Genomic DNA, 21,855 nt, shown 5'->3' on the forward strand with positions numbered 1-21,855 from the left:
AAAAAAAAAAAACCAGACCAACCTTACAAAAAATACTGAAAGGAGTTCTTTGGACAGAGAACCAACAACAGACAACCCCCTGAGATTAACACACATGTCAATATCACCTAGAACTCAACCCAGAAATAGAAGTATCCAAAGTAAAACTCAAAAATCTGAAACCAGGGAACCACAGATATCAGTGAGCAACAACAACAAAAACACTCAAACAAACAAAAATACAAAGGAAAATGAAGAAATAATGTAGTCACAGAATTTCCAAATGAAGAGGAAATTAAGTAGATTTCAAGAAAGTAAGTAAATAAAAATAAATCTAACTATAACCCTAAAATCACTCCAAATCCTACTCCTAACCCTAGTACTAGCCATAACCCTAACACTACCCGAAACTACAGACCTAGCCATAGTCCTAACTCTACACTCAACCTTTAGTCCTAGCCTGCTGCAAAAACAAACAAGTGCTGGTAAGGGAGCCGACAAATCACCAGAGCACTGGAGCGCTGCTGACAGAAATGTAAAACAGTGAGACGCGCGCGCTTTAGCAGTTCCTCGGTGCGAAGCGTTTGTTGTTGGTGTTAAGTGCTTAGGTTTTTAGATGCCGTGGAGTCGGTACCGACTCATAGTGACCCTACACAGGGTTTCCGAGGCTGTAAATCTTTACGGGCGCAGACCGCCTCATCTTTCTCCCGTGGAACCACTGGTAGTTTCGAACTGCTGACCTTGAGGCTCACAGCCCGATTCGTAACCACTACGCTACCAGAGCGCTGCTGACAGAAATGTAAAACAGTGAGGCGCGCGCGCTTTAGCAGTTCCTCGGTGCGAAGCGTTTGTTGTTGGTGTTAAGTGCTTAGGTTTTTAGATGCCGTGGAGTTGGTACCGACTCATAGCGACCCTGTACAGGGTTTCTGAGGCTGTACATCTTTACGGGAGCAGAAAGTCTCATCTTTCTCTCGCGGAACAGCTGAGTTGTCTATAGAAAATAAAGACAGCTGCCATTAAGTAGATTCTGACCCATGACCCTCACCCCCATGTGGCAGAGCAGATCTGTACCCAGAGGGTTTACCAAGCGACAAGCTTTTCAGAGCTGATTGTCAGACCTTTCTTTAGAAGCACATCTGGATGGGTTTGAACCACTAAACTTGTGGTTAGTAGTTGAGTGCTTAACAGTTCGTATTATCTAGGGATCCTGCAGACAACCGTATAACCCAGCAATTCCATCCCTAAGAATTATTCCCTAAAGAACTGAAAGCAGGGACTCAGAGAGCTGCATACCAATGTTCAATGCAGTATTATTCACAACAGCCAAACTAGAAATAACTCCAGTACCTATAAACAGATGAACAGATACATATATATGTGTGTGTATTATTCATGCAGACAAAGAAATGAAGTTTTAAGAATACAAGCTTCACCATGGATAAACCTTGGAAACATCACACTGTTGAATTGCTTCTGTTGGTAAGTGCCATCGAATCATTTCCGACACATAGCAACCCTGTATAGGGTTTCTGAGGAGCTGCTGGTGAGTCTGAACTGCCAACCTTGCAGCTGGCATTCTTGTGGTTAGCATTTCAGTGCTTCAGTGACACACCACACCCAGACTCCAGCTACGTGGGTACACAGCTAACTCCATATGAAGGAAGAGTGGGGGCTCTCTCAAACATATAAAGGCCTGACAAAGGTTATTTCTATATAGGCGTTTATCTTTGCTGCAAATATATTCATGAATGTGGTAAAATTCAGAAAAAGACTGGAGGAACTCAAGACTAGGCCCCTGGTCACCCTTCAGGTCTGGAACAGAACTTACCTTCTTCACTTAATTTTCAGCCAAGTGGTAGGTATGTAGAGAGGAGGGACAAGAACGCTAGTGAGGTATGCACACCAAGGCATGGCCAACCACTCAAGATCAAAAGGGGAGCATTCACCAAAGGGTACAATTTAAAAGGTGTGGGAAAGAAGGTGAAATGGAAACAAGAATGAAAGGGAGGAAGTGAGAAAACTGATGGTCTATGGAGAGCATTGCAATCACTGAAATTAAATAAAACATATGATTTGTTGAATGTAAACCTGATGATCTGTCCTGTAAACTTTCACTCAATTCACAAAAAAAACGAAAAAAAAAAGATGAACCTGGAGTTTAGGCTGAAGGGATGATATGTACCCCACTGGGGACTTATCCAGTAATTCCTATTTTGTTCAATATTTTTGTGAAAAAGGATTTTGGATTTTGTTAAGTACCTTTCCAGTTAACTACAGAAATGATGGAAGGATTTTTCGTCATGATAAGACTAACTATATGAATAGTTTTCCACTATTAAGTCATTTTCCATTTCTGGGATAAATTTTACTTGGTCATGGCAATTTTTGTTATGTGTTGTTACACTGACTTCATAAGAAGAAACTGGAAATTTTTCCTATTTTCTTACACTAAGTTTTCATAGCCTTTGAGTTTACCCATTTTTAAAGGTTTAGAAGAATTTTCTTATAAAACTGAAGTGGTACTTTCAATTTGAGGAGGAGGGCTACTTGTTTGGTGGTCTTTTGTTGTTTTTACCATTTCCACTTCCCCTACGTAAAATGACTACTACTTTCAAATGTTTTGCATTTGCTTCTCTGCTTATTCTATTTCTTAACTATTTTCTAATCTTATACGAACCTATTCCTTCTACTTTCCTTTAGCTCATTCTGTTTTGTTTTTTAACTTCCAGCCAGAAGTTTAACCGATTTTCACTTTTCACTGATACTCATCACTCCAGCCATGAGTTTCCTTCTGAACACTGGTTTACATTATGCCACATGTTCTGATATACTGTTGTTGATGTAAGTGCCATCAAGTAGGTTCTAACTCATAGCACCCTGTAAAAGGGCTTTTTCCAAGGAGCAAGCTTGCAGGTTTGAACTGCCGACCTTGTGGTTCACAGTCCAGTGCTGATCCTATAGTGCCACCCCAGAAGTCCATTCTGATATATTAGGAATTTTTCATTTCTATGTCTCCTAGGACTGTTGCTGATGTTTGTTATTAAATGCCATCAAGTCAGTTCTAACTCACAGCAACCCTATAGAGTTTCTGAGGAGAAACTTGTGGGTTTGAACTGCCGAACTTGCAGTGCTTATCCTACATGCCACATGAGGGCTACGATCACTGGAGATTCTTAGAAGTTATCATTCATTTCTAGGTGGAAGAAACTTCTATTTTCTGATCCCATTATTAATTTCTAACTTTATTGCACTGAGAGCAGATATTACAGCTTTTCAGAATTTTATTTTATTTCTACTTTTTAGAATTACTGAGTCTTTTTTTTTTTTTTTAATTGTATACCATGTTTTCAATTTCTAAGACTCTTGAGAAGTTGTATTACCCACAGCACAGAGCATAGAACCTTAATAGTACTCCTAGTGAAAACTGGTTTAAGTTCTACATTTTACTGATTTTCAAGTGGTTCACTTGACCTGTCTTGGACTGAGACACATTCTCTGTTTTCCCAAGTCAAGGGCTCACCTTTGATCCCTGCCCCATGAGTTTCAATCCCTTATACTTTTCCCTTTTCGAAATGACAAAATGTTATTATTTAAACTATCCTGTGTATGTCCACGACGCCATAATCTCTACGTTCTTACATCTGAGCTCCAATCCCCCACTTCCAAGTACCCAAAACAACTGTACTTCATTTCTTGCCCAGATTCAATCTCACATAAAATCAAATCCATCTTCTTCCTAGGTTGAAACCTCATCCTCAACCATGTGAAAGTTCTTAACAGCTAGAGTGAATCTAAATGGATTGTCTTACAAACAGATGGAGAGTTCATGAAGGGCAAGAATGGGGCATTATGCATTTTTGTAACCCCTTGACCCACACCAGTCTGAACAATTAATCAAAGCAGCTTTTGAGAAATGTTTATGAATGACTTTTAAGCCTAAACCAGGAGTTTTCAGGGTACTTGAAGAAAGGTGGTGAGGACTGGGTCTCAAAGCCCAAAGGTACAAGGTCAAACGTTCCTGGAACTGGACAACCTACACACTAACCAGTCATCCCAAGTCAGTGCTAGCTTTCCCCAAGACTCATGAAAAGTCCAAGGCAACGGAACTGGTCTTTTTCCACTTTTCCAGTATTCTATAAAGTAAAGAAAACACCATCTAGTACAGTTATGTCCCACCCCTTCTAAGAACTATGTCGGTCTTGGAGGAAGTCCAGGCAGAAAGCTCCTTACAAGCGAGGATGGTGAGACATTGTCCCACGTACTCTGGACATGTCATCTAGAAGAATCAGTCCCTAGGGAAGGACATCATGCTTGGTAAAGCAGAGGGTCAGTGACAAAGAGGAAGACCCTCAGCAAGATGGATTGACACAGACATTGCAACAATGAGCACAAATGTACTCATAGCACTGTCTGTGTGCATGGTGCATGAGGCAAGAGCACACTCATTGTACAGAAGGCCACTACGTGTCAGCACCAACTCAACAGTACTTCCACACGCGTGTACCCCACCTCATAACTACATGGTAAAATACAGAGTACAAAAGTCATTGCAGACTACGGTCACCTCAGACAAGTCTCAAACCCTGTTGTCTGCTCCACTCAGCCTCAGGAGCCAAACAGTAATGATAGGAAAGTAAAACAAATCGGGCACGCAGCAAATACAACGTTAAGAGTTCCTGCCTGTACAGTAGCAGCACGACCCTAAGGAAACACTGCAGCATCTCTAAGCAGCTGGCAGAAAAGCTGCTGCTGCCAGCGAAGTTTCAGATGGATCAGACGGGACACTTGGCAGCCATTATTCACAAGGACAAATAGAGAAAACCCCTGTCCCCCAAAATATGTGTCAATTTGTCTAGGCCATGGCAGTTATACACTGACATAATCGGTCAGTTATATAATGATATCATCACCCCGCAAGGACAGGATCAAACAATCAGGTCCCAGCCCTGACCTGATGTAAGGGAAGTGTCCCTGGGGTGCCACCTGTATTACCTTTCATCTTACAAGAGATGAGAGAAGCAAGTGGAGAGGAGGGGGCCTTCGACTAGCTCCTTTGGAGCCAGGGTCCCTGCACAGAGAACCTCCTAGAGCCAGGAAGACTGATACCAAGACACAGGGAGATCTCCACCGATGTGGAAAGGCAGCAAGGACCTTCCCCTAGAGCTGGTGCCCTGAATTCAGCCTTCCAGCCTTCTAACCTGTGAGAGGACCAATATGTTTGCTAAAGCCAGACCTTGGGGTATCCCTGCCATCACAGCGTTAAATGACGAAGACAGACCCAGTCACCAGCCATTCAAGAAATTCACTCACAGAAGGTAATAGAAAAAATAATAATAAATAGAACTGTAGCAAGGAGGCAGAGTAGCTATGGGCTAAGTCTGAGAGCTCTGAGGTCCCTGGTCACTATTTTTTGCTACATGACCTTTAGCAAATTTCTTAACCTCTCTCTGCTTCAGTTGCCTGCTCTGTAGAATAGTAATAATTCCTAAAGCCCACAGCACTATGAGAATGACATGAGATAATAACTGCATGTAAAATATTTACACTAGTGTTTATTGTCGTTAGTGCTGTTAAGGGTCATCGAGTCGGTTCAAACTCATAGCAACCCTGTAAATGGTTTCTGAGAGCACTGAGGTTTGAACTGCTGACTTTCTGGTTAGCAGTCCAGTACTTATCCTACAGTGCCACACAAGGGCATGTAAATAGCACAGCCAAGTGTGTAGTAAGTATTGGATATTGTTTGCATCAACAGGATACATATACACGTATGCTAGCAGGTTTCAAAATTAGTGAGCATAAAATGAAAGGACTAAAAGAGTTAGTTACCTAGCCAATGAAAAAACTAACATTTACCTGTTTGGAAAATAGCACTGGATCCAGAAAATGGTTTCAGAAACTATGCCCACACTGTCCATCTGTTTGAATGTTAGATCTTCTCAGACCAGCCATCAGTTAGTACATTTGCTTAGCTATTTCAGTTAGCATATCAGACAGTATCACATCAACTAGTAGTACTGCTTACCAAGAGGCATCTCCTCTCCTCTCTCTCTCCAGATGTAGGAAAAATGGCTACCCACATCTGGGTCACGCTGCATCACATGAGGTAAAACGTGTGTATGTGCATGTGTGCACACGTATACATATGTACTTAGCAGGTATGAGCAGAGCCTCAAAAACTCAAGGATAAAGGCGAGGGACACGTATTTCCCGGAGCATACAATCTGAACACAGAGCAGTGATTTCTTACCTAGCAGCAGCATCTCCCCAACACCACAGTCTTCACTCTCTGAGGTGGGCTGTTGAGAAGGACCCTGGCTCACACATTCTTCTTGGGAGTGAAATACATTCAAATCCTGGAAGACAACCAGCTCCTGAAAAAGCAACAGGGCCCCCACTCCCCGGAGTCACTAAGGTTCCTGGAGAGCCGTAATGGTTACAAAAGACTAGGACACAACAACGAAGGGAAAAGGTAGACTGGGGGGGTGGGGAGTGGGTAGGGAGAGCGCTGTACAAATTCCATCCACACGCCGTCCACACAGGACAACACCAGACACAGAATAGAGCCATAGAGGTTGGGGGAGCAGAAGAAAACGGCCAAGGCAGCTGTGGCGAACAGGCCCATTCTCCTTCCTGACTCCGCAAATGTGCACTACAGGCTGGCTGCGTCATCAGGCAGCAAGAACAGATACAAGTGGCACACTCAGACAGGAAATGGGGCGAGCGAGCCTACCTCCGGCTCAGCTTTCACACACAGCAATGCTGTGTCCTGTTTACGCTGGCCTCCTTCTCTGGGCAAGAGCTTCAGTAACGTACAAGGTTGCACTGGGGAAAAAGGAAGTGGTAGTTAGTGGAAAATCAGTGGCTCTAATACAGTGACTGTACCCATACCCTGTAGCCTGACTGTCCTCATTCCTCTGCATGCAACAGAGGCCCCCGTCTATTCCCATGTCCAGAGGTCAAGTCATAAACCCCAAGTTCTCGAACCCACATGGGGTTTCCGTAATATGAAAAGAATGACTCTTTGAGTCACCTTTCAAATTTTCCCACAAAGGTGCTCTTAAAGGGGAGCTTCCCAAACTAATAAACCAAGCCTTATGCCATCAAGTCAATTCCAACTCACAGCGATCTAGAGGGCGGAGCAAAACTTACTCCGTAAGGGTGCTGAAGGCAGAAAAGTTTACAGAGTCTCATCTCTCTCCTGAAGATCAGCTGGTAGAGCTGAACCACTGACCTTGTGTTTAGCAGTCCCACACTTAACCCACTGTATCAGGGATCCTTAAGAGGCTAGAGGTGGAAAAATCTGAAGATACCCGCAACAGGCATGTCTGAAATTCCCATAAAATGGAGTAAATGTGGTAATTCACAGTATTCTTTACCCTAAAAAGATTTGATACCAGAATGTTTGAATAAAATGGGTAACACTTAAAGATAGTCAAAACTCCTGCCACTGACTTGATTCTAACTCACAGCGGCCCTACTAGGGTTTCCAAGACTGTGCATCTCTATTTAGGAGCACACAGTCTTAATTTTCTCCCATGGAGTTCTGGTGGGTTTGAACCATTGCCCTTGAGGTTAGCAGTCCAGTGCTTATCTTATGGTGCCACACCAGTACTTCCAGCACATACTGTTGTTACCGTTAAGTGTCGTCAAATTGGTTCGGACTCAGTGACCCTGTACAGGGTTTCCAAGGAGTAGCTGATGAGTTTGAACCACCAACCTTGCAGTTAGCAGTCCAGAGCCTTTCCTACAGTGCCACCAGGCCTCACCTGATTGTAGTGTGGTTTTCCATAACCAGTACACCACTGTCGGCTCCAACTTAAGCACATGCTTTCTCTCCCCAACATGACGCTGTAATAGAATTAACTCCTTGTTCAATACCTGCCATCCTACCTCAGTCCCCAGTACTGCCCCTTGGAGTCCAGAGAAACAACACTGCTTCTCACCTCTACTGGGAAGGCTTGCGTTCACATTCTTCATAATGACCAAGGTCTCCTTGGCTCTCTGACTGGGCTGCACCCCAGATGACTTGGGCAAGAACGAGAGGAAGTGTTCCAGCACCAGTTGGTGGATGGTTTTGGGCCCACTCGTGGCATCTCGAAGCAGGTCTTGGCCCAGTTTGGAATCTGGAGGAACTCTCAGTACAAATGACTGCTTTGAATTTGAGGGCATGGGGACCACTTTTGCAGCCATTGCGCTTTGTAACCACACTTGTTTCTACAAGGCTTCAAGAACCACTTCTTACTGAAGTAAATGTGCCAGACAATCAATCTGCAGACAAGAGAAACCATGGGTTAGCCACCAGGGAAACCATGGGTTAGCCACCAGGCGTGGCACGGCATGACAACACCGCATTAGGTGACTTGCATAGTGAGACCACTCAACAGCTCCATCAGAGGCGGGATCGGGGGGAGGGAAACCGTAACTGGAATCTAAGTTCTCAGAACAAAATGCTCTTAAAAGCGATTCTGATAACGGAAGCCAGAAGGTGCCTAACTGAAGGGAAAGCAGGCAGCCGGCTAAGGGCCACCTTCCTGGGAAATCGGAAGTGCACACAGCACCGAGAAGAGCAGTTGTTGTCTCTAGAAAATGCAATGACTAGAACACAGAAAATCTACAAAAGCACCTGCTTAGAAGGCGGGTTGGCCACGGAATCTAGTCACATGGTGCCCCTGGGGTCTCCGCTCCCAGGCGTGCCCTGCCCGGTTGACGACTCTCCAAGGGAGCAAACACGAAGGTCGCCTAAAGTGCTCACACCCTGCTTGGTGACGCCTCAGAGCCGTCAAAAAACAGCTGGGAGCGGCAGGGGGTGTCATACTAGGAACCCAACGACAATGAGCACCTTTATCACAAAACTCAATATTGACATCGCTTGGGACACAGACACGGCTCCCTATCCGGCCTGTCTCCCCTTGCAATGGACTCCAAAGGTCCTCTCTCCCTGGCTACCGCTCTCACAGAGCCCCCTCACCTCTCGGAACCTCTGTAGCCGCTGGGCGCTCCTTGGGGGACAGCCAAGAAACCCAGGCCGGGGAGAGACCAGGAAACTAGGCACGAGAGGTTCAGCCCTACCCTCGCCCTTCGGCGTGTCCTCACAGGAAACTATTGGTGCGCGCCGCCGTCAGTTGAGCGGGACGAGGAGGACCCGGTGTCTTCTGGGAAATCGGACGCCTCACTGCTGTGACGTCACGCCCGGTACCGCGTTTCCGGTGCGGAAGCCTGGTCTCCCCGCTCGGAGCGAGACATCAGCGTTTGAGAAACCGCGGTTTGAGGCCAGCAGAGGGAGCTAGCAAGGCCGTGGGGTGACCTGGCGAGCGGTAGCCACCCTCTCTGTGACTTTCCATAGTAGACAGAAAGCAGGAGGCTGGCTCCAGTCCTCCATGACGGGCTGGCACCACTCCAGGAGCGGATAAATTCCCTCTCGGTCTGCTGGGAAATGTAGTGTGGCTATTCACAGCCAATAGGAGACCTCCAGGCGCTGCAGTTGGGGCGGGGCAGAACCGAGGCTGGACCGGAAGCGGGCCATCACTGGGACCGGAAGATCTGCGCAAGGCTTCCGCAATTTCCGCCTCCACATCCGGGGTGAGTCAAAGACCTCGGCGGCGGAAAGGACGAAGTGATGTAGGTCGCCGCCCTGATCTGGGCTGTCTCCGGGGTGGGCGGCCGGTATATCATAGCTCGGCTACGTTTCTCCTGGCCTGCTTGATTGCTTCTACTCTGCTGTCTGGCCTGGCCTTCTCTTCTAAAAGAGCCTACTCATCTTTCTGTTCTCCTCATCCGTTGCCAATTTCATTCTCCTACTGAGATGTCCTGGTGTGGCGTCAGACTGCAAAGCCGTTTGAACTGTAAGGTCGGAGGTTCAAGCTCACTAGCTTCTCGGAAACCCTATGCAGGGTCGCTATGGGTCGGAATCGACTCGACAGCACTTAACAACAACAACTGAGACATAAGAGCGTATTTCCTTCTGGGGTATTCCCAAACAAGCTTTCTTCATCAGGGAAGCATTGTTGATGGTTGGAAAACCCTGAGATCGGGAACTTTCTTATCCATCATGCAACGCCAGCCTCAAGCATGCAGGACAAAAGTAAAAACGAACGCCTTTACTTAACCCCTACAGTAGCAAACAAATGTAACGGTCAGTTATTTTATGGACTAGTATCTAAACTCATGGAGAAATTTTTGAAAAATCGTGACATCAAAGTTTGCTAAAAACATTTTGCCAAAACAGTTTGAACTAAAAACCAAACATGACAGCGGCATGTAGAGTGCGGCTCTGTATGTCAGAGTAAAACTCTGCTCCATAGGGTTCTGCTCTGGCTGATTGTTAGGAAGTAGACGCCCAGGCCTTCTTACGCACTTCTGGGTAGACTCAACTTTTTGGTTAGGAGGCACATTGACAGTTTGCACCACTGGGGACTCCATGGATTGGACTTGTAGTCAGGTGTTGTCAGTTAATTCCAACTCAGCGATCGCGTGTAACAGAAGAACTGTCTCGTGAGGTTTCTTGCCTGTAATCCTTATGGGAGCATATCTCTGAGTCCTGATGTGGCGCTACAGGATAATGCACTGGACCGCTAGGTCGGTTTGAACGTCAAGGTGTGCGCACCAGCCGCTCCTCAGAAACCCTACACGGGGTCAGTATCAGTCTGAACCTACCTGACAGCAGCATCTGTAGGTCCTTCTCCCACAAAGCCACTGGTTGGGTTCGAATCACATAACTTTTTAGTTAGCAGCCAAGAACGTAACTGTTATGCCACCAAGATTCCTATGTTGATGTTAGGTGGCATCGAATCAGTTCTGACCCATAGTGACCCTACGGACATCAGAACGAAGCACTGCCCAGTCCTGTGCCACCCTCACAATTGCTGCTATACTTGAGCCCATTGCTGCTGCCACTGTGCCAATCTAACTCAGTGGGGGGTCTTCCTCTTTTTCGCTCTCCCTCCACTTTATGAAGCATGATATCCATCACCAGGAACTGGTCTCTCCTGATACTATGTCCTAAGTATGAGAGATGAAGTCTGGCCATCTTGACTCCCAAGGTACATTCTGGTTGTACTTCTTCCAACACAGATTTGTTTGTTCTTCTAGCAGTCCAGGTTGTTGTTGTTGTTATGTGCCGTGGAGTTGGTTCTGATTCACAGCAACCCTGTACAGGGTTTCTGAGGCTGTAAGTCTACGGGAGCAGAAGGCCTCATCTTTCTCCCGTGAACAGCTGGTAATTTTGATCTGCTGACCTTTTGGTTCGCAGCCCAATTCGTAACTACTACACTACCAGAGCTCCTTAGTAGCTTTAATATTCTCTTCTAACACCTAACTCAAATGTATCAATTCTTCTGAGCTCTTCCTTATTTATTGTACAACTTTCATATGCCTATGAGATTATTAAAAATAACATGGCTTGGTTCAGGTTCACTTTAGTCCTCAAACTGACATCTTTGTTCTTGAACGCTTTAAAGATGTCTTATATAGCAGATTTGCCCAATGCAATACGTTTTTCATTTCTTGATTACTGCTTCCATGAGTGTATTTATCATGATGTTATTTATTGGTCCAGTGGTGAGGATTTTTGTTTTCTTTATATTGAGATGTAGATTCCTATTGTTGTTGTTGTTAAGTGCCGTCAAGTCAATTCCAACACATAGCGACCCTGTATAGGGTTTCCGAGGAGCAACTGGTGAGCTTAAACCTCCAACCTTGCAGTTCAAACAGCTTTGCAGTCTGGCACATTAACTAAAAAGTACACAAACTGATCAATAGCAAAAATGACAAGTACAAAATTGACCTAATTAAATGTGAACCTATATTGAGCCTTGGTGTGACGCTGTAGAATAAGCATTGGACTGCTAACTGCAAGGTTGGTGATTGAAAACCACCAGCTGTTCCTTGTAAACCCTATACAGAGTCTCTATGAGTCGAAACTGACTCAACAGCGCTGGACAACAAGAATATATGAAAGAATAACATTTCAATTTAGTACCAAGTAGATGGCACTAGCAAAAATTCTCTATTCTAGGTGACAAAAAGGCTATTTTCCTTATACTACATGTAAAAAGGAAATTAAGAAACGGAAAACATTAAGTTTAACATTGAGGCAACACAGGAAATTGAGATACCTTAAAATAAAATCTAAACCATGTGAATACATTAAAAAAATTTTAACAGTTTGAACAAAGTCAAACAAATAATAGACTAGAAAATAATTTTAAAACATAAAACAGATAATTCAATATTCCCTATGTAAAGAGTTCCTATCAGCTAATAAACAGCCATTCTACAGACTAGGCAAATTAGATAGTCATTCAAATGTGAAAAAGGAGCTCTGGTAGCGAAGTGATTAGCGGGCTGCTAATCTCATGGTCAGCAGTTCGAAACTACCAGCTCTTCTGTGGGAGAAAGATGAGGCTTTCTGCTCCCATAAAGATTTACAGCCTCGGAAACCCTGTAGAGGGTCGCTATGAGTCAAAACCGACTCCACGGCACATAACAACAAAAATGTGAAAAGGTGTGTAACCACACTGTTAGTCAAGATTGCCACATTAAAAAGGAATGTCTTTTTTTTTTAATCTGTCAAGCAATGAAGGTGAGAAAATACGCACGCTCATTGTTGCCCAAGTGTGACGTGTATTCAAAGTACATGTGTACTTTGATCTCACACTCTCACCTGGGAATCTGTTGTTGTTTGGTGCTGTCAAGCCAATTCCCACTCATAGCAACCTTGAGAACAGCCGGATGGACTCCAGGTCCTGTGCATCCTCAACAATCACTGATGTGTTTGAACCCATTGTTGCGGTCACGGTGTCAGTTCCTCTTTGTTACTGAGTCTTTGCCCTAGCATGAGACCCTTCTCCATGGACTGCTCCCTCCTGAGAACATCCAAAGTGCCATGGATTGAATTGTGTTTCTACAAAATCTGTATCAGCTTGGCTGGACCAGGATTTTCTGGTGTGATAGTACTACAGTGACCAATTGTGGCAGTTATGTGATGATCCTCCTTGATGTGACCTGATATGGTAAATTGCGGTGGTGGTGGTGGTGGTATTGTGCCGTGGACTTGGTTCAGACTCAGCGACCCTGTATAGGGTTGCCGAGATGGTAAATCTTTACAGGAGCGGAAAGCCTCATCTTTCTCATGTGGTGCTGCTGGTAGTGTAAACTGCTGATTGTGAGATTAGCAAGCCACCTTGTAACCACTACACTACCAGAGCTCCTTGCTGTGGTAAACTAGTAAAAGGATTAAAGGTGGTGGGGTGGTGTGCCTGTGTAGGGTTTCCGAGGATGTAAATCTTGACGGGAGCAGAACGTCTCATCTTTCGCCTGCTGAGAGACTGATACATTCTAACTCCTGACTGCACAGTTAGTTACCCAGCTCATCATCCACCACTCCACCAAGGCACTCCTAGTGAGCCCAGGCACAGCAGAACGAAACCCTGCCCAGTCCTATGCCAGCCTCACAACCGTACCTACACTTGAGCCTATTGCCGCTGCCACTGTGCCAATCCATTGCGTTGGGGTCTTCCTCTTTTTGTCCAACCCTCTACTTAACCAGACATGATATCCTTCTCCGGGGACTGATCCCTCTTGACAGTATGTCTGAAGTATGAGAGATGAAGTCTGGCCATCCTGGCTTCCAAGGAGCACTCTGGCTGCACTTCTTCCAACACAGAGTGGTTTGTTCTTTTGGCAGTCCGTGGTACTTTCAGTCTTTCTCCAAATAACTCAATTGCATCAATCCTACAGTCTTCCTTATTCACTGTCCAATTCTTGCATGCATATGAGGTTATTGAAAATACTGTGGCGAGGAACGGGCACGCCTTAGTCATCAAAATGACGTCTTAGCTCTTGAACACTTTAAAGAGGTCGAATGCAGCAGATTTGCCTCATGTGATATGTCATTTGATTTCTTGACTGCTGCTTCCATGAGCGTTGATACTGGAGCTAGTCAAAATGAAGTCTTTGACAACGTCAATCTTTTCTCTATTTGTCATGATGTTGTTATTGGCCCAGTGGTGAGGATTTTTGTCTTCTTTATATTGAAATACAACCCATACCAAATACTGTGGTCTCTGATCTTCATCAACAAGCCCTGTTCACTTCCAGCAAGCAGGGTTGTATCATCTGCATATAAGGGTGAAGTATACCACCTTCATCTTATCCTAACCTGGATCTGACATAAGGGGAGTTTCCCTGGGTTATGGCCTGCAACACCTTCTATTTTACAAGAGATCTTTACTCCACAAAGATTTACACTGCATCCTTGAACCTGTGAAGCTCCTAGATGCAGGATGCCAAAACACATGGCTATCTCCCAGGAATTCTAGGCCTATAGATGCTGAAAGGAGACAAGGACCTTTGTCCAGAGCCAGCGCTCTAAATTCAGACTTCTAGTCCTGCTATGGTGCTTTCGGATTAGCACTGGACTGCTAACTGCGAGGTCTGCAGTTCAAACCCACCAGTCACTCCTTGGAAACCCTACTCAGGGTCACAGTGAGTCTGCACAAACTCTATGGTACTTAAAAACAGTAAATTGTGAGACAATAAATTGTTGTTTGATCAAGTCAGCTACCCGTGGTACTTCTGTTATAGCAGCGCTAGAGAATGAAGAGAGGGCGTGAGAGAATCTTATCATCCTGGCTTGTGAAGAACATGAGTTCTGATTGCTCATTCTTCTGGGATTGCAGACTATACTCAATATGCTTCACCAACACCATAATCCAAATGGATAAATTCTTCTTATTCATTGTCTAGCTTTCACGTGTATATGTTGGTGATGTTAAGTGTCATCCAGTCAGTTCCACCTCATAGCGACCCTGTATAAGGTTTCCAAGGCTTTAAATCTTTGCAAGAGCAGAAAGCCTCATCTTTCTCCTGCGGAGCAGTTGGTGGGCTTGACCCGCCAACCTCAGTTCACAGTCTAGTGCTTATCCTGTGGAGTCGAAATGATTGAAAATACCATCGTCTGGGACAGGTGTACCTTAGTCTGCCACTTGTCTGTCAGTTTGTTGTACTGTGGGAAGTTTGTATGTTGCTGGGAGCTATAGCAACAGTATTTCAAATACCAGTAGGGTCACCCATGGTGAACAGGTTTCAATGGAATGTATAGACTAGGAAGAAAGAGCTGGAAATCTACTTCAGAAAAGAACTTCGGGAGAGCAGCGGAAGAGTGCCTGATACAGTTCTGCACGATGAGCCCCTGGCAGTCTAGTCTTGAACTGTCTGTAATGACTAAGAACAGTTTTCTTGTAGAATAGAATACTTTGTAGTGATAACAACTGGAAAAAGGAATGTTCATCAAGAAATGATTAATTTGAAAACTTATACCTGAATCCATATTCACAGCTATCAGAATGAATGGATTAGAATTAAATACAGATCTGGAGAGACGGCCACAAAATATTGAGTGGAAAAAAGCAAGGTCAGAGTAATATACATGTTGTCGTTGTGTGCCATTGAGTCGGTCCCAACGCATAGCAACCCCGTATAGGGTTCCTGAGAAGCAGCTGGTAAGCTTGAACGGCTGAGCTTGCGGTTCAAACTGACCTTGCAGTCCAGCGCATTAACCCTCAGTGCCACATCAGGACTCCTTGTGTACATAGCACATGATACAAATGTTTTAACAAACAGAACCCACTGCAGAGGTTTGTGTGGAGGGATACACACCAGAATGGTCAAAGGCTTACTCATAGGAGAAATGGACAAGGACAGAAGAGAAACTAGACAGCTATGGATTGGGTCACTTCATTTACTAAGCAAGTTTCAGTGTTTTAACGAAAAAATAACAAATCATAAAGTATAAGTACAGTTATACAGCTTCAAAAAAAACTTGATGGCACCCTGTTTTTAAAAACTGATCAATTAATCATTGCAATGACACAATGAGTGTAAAACCGACGTTCTCCCATGTAAACTATCACTCAATTCACACACGCAAAAAAATTGTTTTTAACTAATCAATAAAATAGAAATGGCATAAATGGATCTAAAATAATATTAGATCTTAATCTAAGGGTATAAACAGACTCTGGTAGCGTAGTGGTTACGAATCGGGCTGCGAACCTTAAGGTCAGCGGTTCGAAACTACCAGCCGCTCCGCCGGAGAAAGATGAGGCTTTCTACTCCCCTAAAGATTTACACCCTCGGAAACCCTGTACAGGGTCGCTATGGGTCGGAACCGACTCGATGGCACTTAACAACAACATCTAGATCTACAAAAAGCCTATCACATGAAAAGAAAGTAATTGTTTATATATAATTAGAGAGATGCAACTTATAATAAGAATCATAAAAATATTCTATGCTATAAAAGCAAATTAATGCAATAATTTATTTTTTAGAAGTAAAATACCCATAAACTTTAAAAACACATTTTCTGTCTCAGAATTTACTTTAAATAAAGCTACAGAGGTGGTATGACTTTGCTTGAAATTTCAAAAAACTGGTTCTACAACTTATAGTGTGCACATGCAATGGGATCCAATGAAATGACTTAAAACGAGAGAAATGAAGTGAAAAGACAAGTTACAAAAGCGGTATGTATAATACAATTTTTTAAAATAAAATACGAGTTGTTTTTTGTTGTTTTCAACTGGAAGAAAGCATATAAAACAGGCGGTGGCTGTCTCTAAGTAGACAGATTAGGAGGGATTTTCACTTTTTATGTTTTATAAATCTCTTATGTTTCCAACTAGTGAATATATGCTACTTTTGTAATTTAGAAAACCCATATATTTGAAGGGTGAATCAAGAATTAATATTTAATTATCTAGAAGTAAAAAATGCTACTTCATGAAGGAGTCCTGGTGTGGTGCTTAGGATAAGCACTGGACTGCAAGGTCAGTTTGAACAGCAAGTTCACCAGCCACTCCTTGGAAACCCTAAATAGGGTCGCTATGAGTCAGAACCAATTTGATGTCACTTCCTGGTGTGGCGCTGTGGGTTATGCGCCAGACTACAAAGCCATTTAAACTGCAAGGTCCATGGTTCAAGCTCACCAGCTGCTCCTTGGAAACCCTATACAAGGTCGCTATGGGTCGGAATCCACTCAACAGCACTTCACAACAACAACAACACTCCTTGGATGTCCTGGTGTGTCACTATAGCATAAGCACTGGGCAGTTAAACACAAGGCCAGCAGTTCAAACTGACCAACCACTCCTTGGAAACACTATACAGGGTCAGAACCAACTCAGTGGCACTTGGAAACTCCATGGATGGGCCTTGAAAACCAGCAGGCTAAGTGAAAAAAGCCAGTCACAAAATAGCACGTATTTTACGACTCCGTTTATTTGGAACATTCAGAATAGGCAAATCCAGAGAGCAAATAGGTTGTTAGTTACCAGGAGCAAATGGGGAATGAGTACAATAGGTGTAGGGTTTCTTTGTGGGGTGATTAGATACTGGTGATGGTTGCACATCTTATGAATACACCAAAAGTTACTGAATTCTCCACGGAGTTTCTTTGTGGGGTGATGAAAATATTCTGTACTTAGGTACAGCAGTTCAAACTCACCAGCCGCTCCTCAGAAAACCTATACAGGGTCACTGTGAGTCGAAATGGTGGTAATGGTTACACACCTTGTGTAAAATGTTAAAACCACTGGATTCTACGTGTTAAAATAGTGGATTGTATTGCATGAGATTTATATCTCAAAACAAAAACACAAAAGGAAATTTTCACCTGACAGATATAAATGTTTACTATTGAAATATTTATAAAGACATACTATAACTCATGTCTAGCTAGATTCCACATAGCAAGTACATTTCCATAAGATACAGCAAAGAGCCAAAATCCACACAGAAAAATTCACGAGCTGCCTCACTAACAGGTAATGAACTAAAACAGAGCTAAAGTCCCATTCCAGTCCTGTGTAAATTGGGGGCAAATTTTAAATGACAAACAGCTCTGTGGACGTGAAACAATTTTTAATGTTTTCAAAAGGATGGTCAGATGGTATGGCAAACTGTATCAAGTGTTATTAAATGGTTCACATTCAGGAATGATTTTAGTAGTGATGTACAAGGAGAAAAAATGGACGTGTGGAGGGACATATTAAAAATACACAAAACTGTGGTAAAAAAAAAATAGGGTGCGTAAACTTTGCCAACATGTGGATTCCCCCAGTAGACTAATGCTCCCCATACGAAAGCAAACACATGCTGATGAAACCATGGAGAACTTGAGTCTAATCTAGACACAAATAGTAAAGATGGAGAAAGGAGGTGGGGCTAGGAGGAGTCTGGAGTTTAATCTTCATTTGACTGTTTGTTGTGTGTGTGTGTGTTGTTACAACACCTACTGTTAATGTTGTTGTGTGCCATTGAGTTGGGTCCAACTCATAACAACACCGCAAAGGGTTTCCAAGGCTGTAAATGTATGCGGGAGCAGAAAGCCTCATTTTTCTCCCACGGAACAGCTGGTAGTTTCGAACTCCTGACCTTGAGGTTTGCAGCCCAACTCAACCACTGCTACCAAAACTCCTTACTGTTTACATTTGTTGTTGTTAGGTGCCATCGACTTGGTACCGATTCATAGCGATCCTGTGCACAACAGAATGAAACACTGCCCGATCCTGGACCAACCTCACAATTGTTGCCATGTTTGAGCCCACTGATGCTGCCACTTTGACAATCCATCTTGCTGGGGATCTTCCTCTTTTTCTCTGACCCTCCACCTTACCAAACATGATATCCTTCTCCAGCGACTGGTCCCTCCTGACAGTATGTCTGAGGTATGAGAGATGAAGTTTAGCCATCCTGGCCTCCAAGGAGCACTCTGGCTGCACTTCTTCCAACACAGATCTGTTGATTCTTTTGGCAGTCCATGGCACTTTCCATATTCTCCTCCAACACTGTAACTCAAAAGTATCAATTCTTCTACTGTCTTTCTTATTCACTGTCGAACTTTCACATGCATATGAGGTTATTGAAAATACCATGGCATGAGTCAGGCGCACCTTAGTCCTTAAGCTGACGTCTTTGCTCTTCAACACTTTAAAAGGTCTCGTGCAGCAGATTTGCCTAATGCAATACGTCGTTTGATTTCTTGACTGCTGCTTCCATGAGTTAACTTTACTATTTAAATGGAGGATGAACATGGGGACAAACATGAAATACAACACTCACCATTCCTTGGTCCCTCAGATTATCCTCAGACCAAATCCAAAACCAGACTCAACTGCCATCAAGTGGGTTCTGACCCTCAGTGACCCTGGAGCACAAAGCAGAACTGCTCAGTAAGAGTGTCCGAGGCTAGTAAGCTTTAGAGAGCAGACTGCCTCACCTTTCTCCCTTGGAGCAGCGGGTGGGTTCCAACTGCCAAAGGGTTAGCAGCCCAGCACTTCACCCGCTGCACCACCAGGGCTCCTTTGATAAAGACTAGGACAGAATAATCCAACCCTTGGAATATGAGTGAATGTTTTTCCAGTGTTACACGCAGCCCCATCTCAGGGAAATGGGATCCCTCCCACAGCGATGACAATAATCACTTCTGACCAAACGTGCTCAAGGGTTTATTCATGAGGCTCAGTCAATGTAAGAATCAGTTTATTCATCCAGGTACAAAAAAAAATCTTCGTCAACAACCCAATCTGCTTGGGTTTTCTCCAGGACTCCTACGACCTCTTGAAGGGCAGAAGAGAACAGGGGACTTATCCACAGGGAAACCGAGGCCAGTGGAAGGTGCTGAGTCATACAAGTACTTATTCCGCAATAGGTATGCACTCTCTGAAGTCCACTCTACACCATTAGGGTTTGACAATATTTGTGCAACTAGGTTACCCCTGCTACTATTCTGAGTTCCCTGGGCACAGAGACTGGTTTCTTACTCATTATAATGCCCACAGCACTTGGCACCCAGTTGTTGTTAAGTGCTGTCGAGTCGGTTCCAACCCCGTATAGGTTTCCAAGGAGCGGCTGGTGAGCTTGAACCGCCGGCCTTGTGGCTCAAACCAACTTTGCAGTCTAGCGCATTAACCCACAGCACCACACCAGCACTTGTGGCACCCAGTAGGTGTCCAGCAATGACTGTTGAGTACATGAATGGGAACTACAAGACTGGGTGCTGGACGAGTTACAACCTGTTGGGCATCAGTGGGGTCCCTGAACACACACTGGACGGATGGTCAAAGGACCCATGTTCTTCCCCCCAGCATTCGCACTGGGGCTGAAGACAGGTTGCAGAGGCTCTAAAGATGAGCAGCAGTTGAACGTGTAGATATGGGACTTGGCTGTCACGTTGTAAAAGGAAATGCCTCCAGCCTCGTGGTCCAGGAAGATGCCCACCCGCCGCGGTGGCTCCTTAATCCACAGGCGGGTCGGCGGGGATGTGGAGGCCTGGTACTCATTGCACATTAGCATCATCACCACCCAGTAGCCATTCTTGGGTGACAGATCCACAGTCCCCTTCCTGCTCGACGATGCTGTGCACACTCCCAGGACCCAGCCTGTCTTGTCTCCCACCTCCACCTCCCAGTACTGGCGGCCAGAGACGAAGGCCGGAGAGCCCAGGGCCAGGATGCAACTATCAAACCTTTCCAAGCCTTGGGGCAACTGGTTACACTTGCTCCCAAGTCTCACACTCTTCAGATCGTCAGAGATGATGAGGTTGGAATGGGCAGTGTTTGCGTCCAGAATCACATCAACTGCGGAGAGAGTCAGTACTCAGCCAAGGGTCCATGGACAGCATCCCCAAGGCTTCTTCCCACTTCCAGAAAACACGAAAGTGACCATTCATCTGGAACCCAGTGAAAGAGAACACAGGGACCCAAGAGGCCAAGGCCACTCTCCTGGACCTGGGCACTTACCTGCATGGGTCTGAGCAGCTATTAACTCTGGAGCTACAGAGAAAAAGGAGATGGGGGAAAATAGCATGAGATTCTCATCCAGAAGGTTAAAGCTACTCTGTGGGGCCTGGCTGCTAAACCAAAGGGGGGCGGTTTGAATCCACCCAGAGGCTCCACAGGAGAAAGACCTGGTAATAAGCCCCTCTAAAGATTCCAGACAAAGGAGCCTGTGGGGGAAGTTGTGCTCTGTCACATGGGGTCCCTCATAGTCACAAATGGACTATGCAGTCCTTAGCAACAGCAACCATTCTACCATGATCTCTACAAGGAAAGACAAGGAGTCCAGTGGCCAGGAGGCTGTTAAGTCCACCGCTCTCAGGCCTCCCATAGTGCTGCTCCCATGAGTTAGCCCAGTGAGACGAGTCAGGCACAAAGGCTTGTCCCCAGGCTCCCGGTGTTTCTCTCTCTTCTAAGCCCAGCCCAGAAATGAACAGCAGAAGGGACTACGGCACCAATCCCTAGTCAGCACCCCTATGATCCCATGCTCACCAATGAACGCTTCCATTTCCGAGCGCAGACTTTCTAAACGGAGAGGAGAACAGAGAAGCCCAGGTTAGAACACTGGCTAGACATGATCAGGGAGCAGCTGAAGAAGGCAGACAAGACGAGGGGGCTCTGGACTTCATGAGCCTCAGGGAAAAGGAGAGCAGTGCCTTCCATCTGCCCCAGCCACCTACCTGAGAAACGCTTCATGCTCTTCTCCACAAACTCGGACTTATGGGAGAAGAGGTGGATCTTCTCTTTCACCTCTGAAGGGGTGGCCCATGGCTCCGGGACAGTCACTGTCTTGGCCCTGGAAACAAGAGACTGTTGGCCAGGGACACCTGGAATGTAGGGGCGACTGCGTCCTCATGAGCTTGGAATCTCAGGCCTCCACGTTCTACACATTGCTTTCAGGGGTGCAGTGCGGCCTGAGCATGGAGTTTTACAAAGCTCTCAGAAGACTCCAACAATGTCAGAGAACTGCTTTTCTGAGACCTCCTCTCTCTCTCTCTCTCTCTCTCTCTCTCTCTCTCTCTCTCTCTCTCTCTCTCTC

General features: G+C 44.9%; 2 protein-coding genes across 2 annotated transcripts in view; both read right to left on the bottom strand.

Moving 5' to 3' along the window:
• Positions 1 to 8,169, bottom strand: part of ZNF200 (zinc finger protein 200) — a 21,110-nt gene extending 12,941 nt beyond the window's left edge. Inside the window, exons 1-3 of the mRNA XM_006874016.1 lie at positions 7,923 to 8,169; positions 6,710 to 6,801; positions 6,227 to 6,350 (exon numbers count right to left, since the gene is read on the bottom strand). Coding sequence (XP_006874078.1) covers positions 6,227 to 6,350; positions 6,710 to 6,801; positions 7,923 to 8,169 — 463 coding nt within the window. The remainder of the gene's footprint in view (positions 1 to 6,226; positions 6,351 to 6,709; positions 6,802 to 7,922) is intronic.
• Positions 8,170 to 20,064: 11,895 nt separating this feature from the next.
• The window catches only part of MEFV (Mediterranean fever), a 14,635-nt gene continuing 12,844 nt past the window's right edge, over positions 20,065 to 21,855 (bottom strand). The window contains exons 6-9 of the mRNA XM_006874017.1: positions 21,497 to 21,612; positions 21,309 to 21,341; positions 20,781 to 20,813; positions 20,065 to 20,618 (exon numbers count right to left, since the gene is read on the bottom strand). Coding sequence (XP_006874079.1) covers positions 20,065 to 20,618; positions 20,781 to 20,813; positions 21,309 to 21,341; positions 21,497 to 21,612 — 736 coding nt within the window. The remainder of the gene's footprint in view (positions 20,619 to 20,780; positions 20,814 to 21,308; positions 21,342 to 21,496; positions 21,613 to 21,855) is intronic.

The sequence above is a fragment of the Chrysochloris asiatica genome, unplaced genomic scaffold, assembly GCF_000296735.1.
Source record: "Chrysochloris asiatica unplaced genomic scaffold, ChrAsi1.0 scaffold00257, whole genome shotgun sequence".
NCBI classification, from domain to species: Eukaryota; Metazoa; Chordata; class Mammalia; order Afrosoricida; family Chrysochloridae; genus Chrysochloris; species Chrysochloris asiatica.